Source organism: Danio rerio, chromosome 7, assembly GCF_049306965.1.
Source record: "Danio rerio strain Tuebingen ecotype United States chromosome 7, GRCz12tu, whole genome shotgun sequence".
Lineage (NCBI taxonomy): Eukaryota > Metazoa > Chordata > Actinopteri > Cypriniformes > Danionidae > Danio > Danio rerio.
Window position 1 is genome coordinate 53,298,037 of NC_133182.1, and position 8,077 is coordinate 53,306,113.

The 8,077-nt window shown below is 34.1% G+C and overlaps 1 protein-coding gene across 5 annotated transcripts in view; it reads right to left on the reverse strand.

Annotated features, from left to right (window-relative positions):
* The window catches only part of arhgap36 (Rho GTPase activating protein 36), a 99,097-nt gene extending 91,339 nt beyond the window's left edge, over window positions 1-7,758 (reverse strand). For 3 of the 5 annotated variants that reach the window (XM_009303441.5, XM_068222327.2, XM_068222326.2), the window contains exon 1: window positions 7,309-7,567. In XM_009303441.5, coding sequence (XP_009301716.1) covers window positions 7,309-7,401 — 93 coding nt within the window. In that variant the 5' untranslated portion in view covers window positions 7,402-7,567. Of the gene's footprint in view, window positions 1-7,160 lie in introns of all 5 variants that reach the window. The other 2 variants (NM_001351681.2, XM_073906693.1) reach the window with 2 other exon arrangements.
* Window positions 7,759-8,077: the final 319 nt, after the last annotated feature.

The window sequence follows — 8,077 nt, forward strand, 5'->3', positions numbered from 1 at the left end:
AAGGTCTTAGATTTATAAACAATTAATAAAAAATATGCATATTTAAATTGATTTACTATACTTTTTTTTTTTTTTTTGAAGAAGAAGCATTTGTTGTCTAATAGCATAACTGTTAGGAAAGTAAACTTTTCAGCAGGATAGCGCTCCTTCTCATACTTCAGCCTCCACATCAAATTTCCTTAAAGCAAAGAAGGTCAAGGTGCTCCATGACTGGCCAGCCCAGTCACCAGACATGAACATTATTGAGCATGTCTGGGGTAAGAGGAAGGAGGAGGCACTGAAAATGAATCCAGCTTTATATTCTATACTGTACATTATTTCTGTTAAGTGGCAAGACTTTTGTCTAAGTAAAGTCAAACCTTACTGTCCTAATTAAATCATTAAAAATCAAGGCATTATCTTATTTCATTTATGGTCATATATGTGTAATGTGGAGGCCTTTGCCTTTTATAAAAGCCACTTTGTATACCAAATGATCAGCTAGAAGTCAAGTTATTATTTGTTGTTCCTGAAACTTGTATAGGAGACAAGACCTTTGTCAGGTAGTGTATATGTGTCTCACACTGTCCCATATTCTAACAGTAAAAGAAATAATTTGGATTTGCCATTTTGGATTATAAAGAATAAAATTAATTCCTTGAAGCAACAATCACAAGCTATTTTTAAGTGCTTTAAATACCGTTATGCCTTTTTATAACCAATACAACAGAGTTGACCAGATCATAGTGACAGACACAATTGAAATGACAAACAATACAAAAAAAAATCTATTTATTTTACAAAAAAATAAATGATAATTGAAGCTGAATATATTATTAAAGAGGCAAAGACAGTCAAAAATAAGCATACTGTAAGTCTTTAAGTTAATATTTTGACACATTATGTCCTTAATAAAAAGAATAACTATACCTATAATCAGTGTATGGAAAGTTACTTTTGAAAGTAATAAGCAATAATATTAATTTACTCCCCAAAAAAGTAACTATGGTAGTTGCATTACTACAACTGGTAGTTGGTTACTTCTTGTGGTAAGTAATGCATTACATTACTTTTGAGTTACTTTTGTGTTTTTCTGACCTGGCTGCGGCTTGATTTCTTTGTGTAATAACAGCACACTGTAAAACATACACCTACATTTACCTTAAAAAAAAACTAATAAAAATATATTAAGGATAATGTTATCTGAGAACTTCCTGACCCCAGATCTCGACATGTCGTATATACAATTATTGAAAGTTTAAAGCAATGTGTTGGCCACTTGTGCACTATTTGTCTTAAGTAAAATCACTGTCCATTAAGACGATAATCCCCTTTTCCTTTTCTTTGATGTGTTCAACATATTGAACACATTCTCCCATTGATTGTGTGATTCATCGTGACTACTTTAATTTTAATTTAGCTATTTGTTTTTTAAAAACTCATTAATTAAACTAAACAACTTGCGTTACAAAAAACTCAAATATTATTATTTAGTTTAAAAAAGTAATGCATTACTTATACTTAGAAAAGAAATATTATTGCATAACACAGGTTATGTGTAATGCATTACCCCCAAAACTGCCTATAATGTTTACTATTGTTTAAAACTGTTGCAGTAAAGTTTTTTTTGTAAAATAATAATAGAAGGTTTATCTTGGAGAAACAATTTTAGATTCATTAATGTGCTGTTACTGTACCACCAAGAAAGAAAAAACAGTCCAATTTATGTTTGTTACACACAATCATGTCTTTCATAATATTTATACTCTCTATTTTAAAGGGTCATGAACCAAGAAATCAAAACTCTCTAAATGATCTTCTGACATTACAGTTCTATAAAAACTTTATGTTTACTTTATGTTCAGAATTCAAAAAAAATAAAAAATAAAAAAATCAGATTTTATTAAAGCAAATGGCCAGAATTACAGTTTGAGCTAACTGGCTTCAATATAACACTTTATGATATAATAGAGTCAAAACCCCGCCTCAAGAAGATCAATGCCTGTTTAGCTCCGCCCAACAGTTCACACTGTAAAAGGTACATCACAAGCAAGGAAAATGCAGATATACAAAGACATAATAATAAAAAATTACTCTAAAGACAGCATGATACTGTGCAATCCCAAGTTGTGGAAAAACACAATGTTTTTACATTGCCTTCTTTCTGATCCCAATGAAGAAAAGAGGGGGTGAACTTTATTTTAAGTACTTTGTTTTCTTCAATTTACAGTGAATAGCTTTAAAAAACAATGAACAATTCAATGCTGGATTTTCTGGAAGATTAAAAGGCAGATGACAGTATTAGATCCAACAGCAATGTCACCATGCTTAAAGTAAGTCATCCAATGAAAGGATATTCATTATTCAATTCAATTTTCAATTCAGGATAGAAAATAGCCTAGTATTACTTCAAAATTTGGATGTTTTTCTAGATAACAAACCCTTAAAAAAATAGTTTTTTGCTTGTTTAAACTTCTTATTTAAAATGAGCTGAAACAACACAATTCAGCTGCATGGTGGCGCAGTAGGTAGCACGTTCGACTCACAGCAAGAAGGTCGCTAGTTTGAGCCTCTGCTGGGTCAGTTGGCGTTTCTGTGTGGAGTTTGGATGTTCTCCTCATGTTGGCTTAGGTTTCCTCTAGGTGCTCCAGCTTCCCCCCACAAGTCCAAAGACATGAGGTACTGGTGAATTGGGTAATCTAAATTGTCCGTATTGTATGAGTGTGAATGAGTGTGTATGAATGTTTCCTAGTAATGGGTTGTGGCTGGAAGGGCATCCGCTGTGTAAAACATATTCTGGATAAGTTAGCGGTTCATTCCGCTGTGGCGATCACAGATAAATAAAGGGACTGAAAAGAGAATGAATGGATGACAACACATTTCTTGAGATTTCATTGGGACAACTTGATTTTTTTATGTTCAATCCACATAAATATTTTAAAAGTGTTAACTTGTGTTGAGACAATATGAATGAATTGTGTGGAACCCTGCATTTTTTATAGTGCAATGTGTGGAGCTCATAAAGCAGTAAAAATAATAATGGCAGCTGGAAATTCACCAAAATTCATAGATTAATGAAATAAAGTTGATAATAATGTATGGCCGATCAAATAAGATGACCAGGAAATCATTAATACAAGAAATAGATTAGTTTCACATGTTTCATTAAAAAGGTTTCAGTGGTCCCTTTTAGACATTTTGATGATTGTTATTGATTGTGCAGTACATTAATGGCAAGCAGTTGTGCTGTTTGCATAATATCTGCTTTGTTTAGTACTTCAACAGAAACTCTAAGCAACTATGCTGATCTAAGTTCATCAGCTTTTTCTATAAACAGTCTTCTTATCTACTTTTCAAATGCCCTAATGAGAGCTAGTTGATATGTAGTTGCAAAGTTACCCACAGTCACCAGCATTCTAAAGTGTAAGCATGTGGAATTCAGATTTGAAATAAATGACAGCTCTATGAAAACATGCGAGGCACTCTTGCATAAGACAGCAAGTGCTTACACATCATCTTTGAATAATAAACCTCTCTTGTATCTTGTAAAACTAAACATCCTAATCTAACCCAGGTAGACTTCAACTGTTCAATGCAAGTTTGTGTGGTGTTTTGTTTCCGTGCTACTTTTATTGGTTCAAACTGTAAATCAGAACACACAGAGACAATCTAATCCTCTTCTGCCTGTCTCCAGTTCTTCCAACACCCCGATGCAGAGTTTTCCAATGTTCCAGCAAATATTTTACAATTTTGTTTTCCCCACATAGTCTGTTGGCAATAAGAGTTTTCCAGCATTACCATAGCTTGGTTTTAAGAGTGTTTGGCCACACGCATTAATTACGCTTGACACATCTATAAAGCATTAAGAAGCCCCTCATTGATCAGGCACTGACATTAGACATAGATCTGTTTATCTTGACTAACACAGAAGGAATGCGCAGAGCCAGAGAATGACTCTAATCATTATCCAGGAGCGCTTTAGTACATGAAAGCTGGTGACCCTGTTTTGTCTCCAGTGACGACAGACCCTTGCATGTTTTGCTTTTTCAGATGCAACGCCATAATGTGACTGTTTTGATAGAACAACTAAAGTACGTCATGAGAAATGCTCTGGGACGCAGAGTACAAATGAGCGCAGATGTCTGCACTAATGCTGCTTTTGCACCTGTTGTATTTTGTACTAACGAACGCTGATGGCTATCAACAGACAGCTGACAGCAGGCTGAAAAAAGGGGGAACCTTTCCCCCACACTCACAGCATATGCTCTTCATTATACTGCACACTGTCCAAGAAGTTGGCCAATCCATCACATCGTTGTACTTTTCCACGCTGCACTGTTTTGAAGCAACTTTCAAGACCAGCTAAATGATCAGATCAACTGCGTGAGTAGTCAACATCAGCTCATTAGCTCATGATGTCCAATCACTTTAATTAAATTTGCACTCTTTGGATTGACTTGACTCCATAAATAGGTAAAGAACCTATTAAATCAACTATTAGAAACAAAGCCTTCATTCTGAATGGATCACACCCTTTAAACTTCATTACAGGTCATTTAGCATAGATTGTTTTTCAAAAGACAAATCCTGTGACACAATTTGGAGTTAAGTGTTGGTAAAGCATCCACATCCTAAGCTGAAACTGTAATCTGAGCTAATTTATGCAATTTTTAAAATATGATGGGATGCAACCAAAATAGTAAACCATTTCTACAAAGCTTTTTCCTTATAAATGCATAAAACAAAATAAATTACATTAAGAAATGTGTAATATTCTTTGTTTTATAGAGAGCAATTTTTATCCTTTTGATCATTTTATTTGAGTTATGCAGTTTAATTTACAAAATTTCTATAAAGTATGTTAACTGTATATTTTAAACTTACATGCTTTTATGGACACATCCATAAGGCAAGCCTATTTCCTTCATTTAAAATATAAACACATTTGCTGATCCTTTAAGTCTGTAGTAGGTGGTTTTGGAAAATATAAACATGTTTTAATGTACTGTAAAATACGCTTTGGGCTGCACGATTTTGGAAAAATCTAACATTTTTTAATATATTTTGTTATTCTTTGATATTCAGTATTCATAAATATTTTGACATTGGCACAAATCTACCATTTTTGGCTCTATACACCGACGCAATAGATTTGAAATGAAATGAACAAGATGTGCTTTAAATGCAGACTGTCAGCTGTCATTAGGCTGAAAAAAACAAAACAAACCCATCAGAGAGATAGCAAAAACATTAGATGTTGGCCAAAACAACTGTGTGAAACATTCTTAAAAAAAGAAGGAGCACACCAGTGAGCTCAGTGAGTCTATGCGTTCCAGACTTCAGGCTGTAACTGATTGCAAAGAATTTGCAACCAAGTGTTAAAAAGTGAAATTTTGATTTATGATTATTATTCTTTATTACAATTACGTTTGATCTCTTTAACAAGTGGGACGCACATATGCAAACTGCTGTAATTTCTACAGCGCTCATCTGATTTGGATGTGAATACCCTCAAACTAAAGCTGACAGTCTTAAGCTTTATCCACTGATCAATTGTGTTGGTGTACAGACCTAAGAATGTTAGAATTGTGTCGATGTCCAAATATTTATGGGCCTAACTGTACGTATATATTGTGAAATGAATAGAATTTCACCAGATGACTTGAATGCCTTTATTTGGAAAGAATTAATCATTTTATATTGATTGGGATAATTCTGTAGGTCAGTGCATCTGCATTTAATCTAATAAACACTCTATAAATACAATAAGGAAAAAGTATTTTGCCATTTGCCGTGTAACAGTGTTCAGGAGCAGTAATTGAATAATAAAAATAATAAACTCACATGAATTATAAAAATTTATAAAACATTACAAACGGTACAATTTCTTATGCCTTAATGTTTTAAAAATCATTACACAGGCACATGCCTCAAAAAACATCCCAGCAAGCATTTTATGTTTTTAAAAGATGTCTAATAGACATCTAACTATAGTCGTCTTGACTAAAACCAGGCTAAATTTGGGCTGTCAGTAAAATCTAATAGACGTCTAATAATCAGTCATAATAATCATAAAATAAACAGAAATGAATCACTAAACATGTGAAGTCTTTCTAATCTGTCTATTTTACCACTAGTTTGGTTTTGGACTGTTTTTACAGTTGAAGTTAGAATTATTATCCCCCCTTTGATTTTCTTTTCTTTTTAAAATATTTCCCAAATTATGTTTAACATGGCAAGGAAATTTTCACAGTGTCTGATAATATTTTTTCTTCTGGAGAAAGTCGTATTTGTTTTATTTCCACTAGAACAATTTAGAATTTTTAGTTTTTTTTTAAACAAAATTTTAAGGGCAATATTATTAGCCCCTTTAAGCAAATTTTTTCAATAGTTTACGGAACAAACTATCATTATACAATAACTTGCCTAATTACCCTAACCTGCGTGGTTACCCTAATTAGCCTAGTTATTTAAATGTTAAATTTATGTACAAGAAGCTGCATGTAATAGATTCAAGTTTTTAAATGGTTCCTAGATATCAACCCATGCATCAGAGAGCTATAAAGACAATCGGATCTTAATACAAGTCTGCTGACCCCAAAAAGAGTGACACTAATACTGGTTATGCTTTTAATAATTCATGCTGGCTTCAGAAAAAAATGAAGGTTTTAGAGCAACAACATTTATGTAGGCTGCTTACAACATCACACATGGTTGCGGCATGTGCTACTAAATAAATAACAAGGAAAAGGGCATAAAAATAACTTGACACATTTTAAAGCCCCAGTTTATTTTGATGGTCCCTTTCAGACATTCTGCTGAATACATAACCTTATACAGTACCCACAAGTCATCTGACTCTCATAAGTGGTAGAGATTACACTGTAAAAATGCTGGTTTCCACACAATTCCTGTCATCCCAAATCAAATCAATGAAATCAACTTAATTGTTTGTACAAATTTAAATGGATTGAACATGAAATCATTAAGTTGTTATCCAGAAAACCTAAGATTTGTGTTGTTTCAACTCATTTTAAATAAGTACTGTGAACAAAAGTAACTTGTGAGGGGTTACAGGGTTATGGTTGAATAAGTTGACATGCATTGATTTAAAAAAAGTAGCTTATTAAACGTCTACTAACACTGACTGCTAGCTGACATGTGATTTCAAAGTTACTTACATCAAACAGGATGTCCAAAGGGGACCATCAAAAATAAAGTGACAACTTTACTACACGTAAAGCAGGGCATGTAAACAATCATGTATTTACACAGTCTGTTAAACTCATTTGCATATGATACAACTGTAGGTAATTCCCCTATACTCACCACATAGTAGAATTGCATGTCCTGGCGAACAGGGTCCTCAGGCTGCATGACTACAGATGAGGTTTTATCCGATCCCATGTAGAACAAAACCATACCACTTTCTGAACAGACCTCAGATCAGATTGAAAAGGAGAGATCCTGCTTGTTTTCATCAGTCAGACTGTTGATGAAGGAAGTCAGTCCATCAGTTTGTAGCAGGTCCTGTTTGCAAGAGCTTCAGTGTTTCCCCTGCGTCTGTGTGTATCTGAGAAGTGATAGCAGCTCTTCCTGTGAAAGGGTGCTCTCTGAGAGTGTCTGACTGTGTGCTCCCCGGCTGATAAAATGCGAGTCCTTACACGCAGCTCAGCGCTGTGCTCCTCGACTGTCAACAACAGGAAATGTGCCACAGCCAGCTCAGACTTTGACAAGCCTGCAGCTTTCTCTGACCGAGCACCAGGAAGCACTGGGAATGCATTGGTGTACAGTAGTCAAGTCTCACTTATCCTCCCTTTCCCTCCTCCTTTAGCTGCGCAAGCCATAATCCAAGGTTCAAGTCGGTTCAAGTATGAGTCTTTTATCTTAGTGGTAATTGCAGGATGATAACTGAACTTTGCTCTGTGATGTCTTTGATCTGACTGAAAAACTAGAATGGGAAAGAGAGAGTTTAAAGCCTTCTCTGGCCATTTCATAGCAAAACAGATATTATTAGCAAACTTTTTATAATCTATAATTAAAAGGGTAAAAAGAACAAAAAGACATTAATGACAATAATTAATACATTAAATAAGAT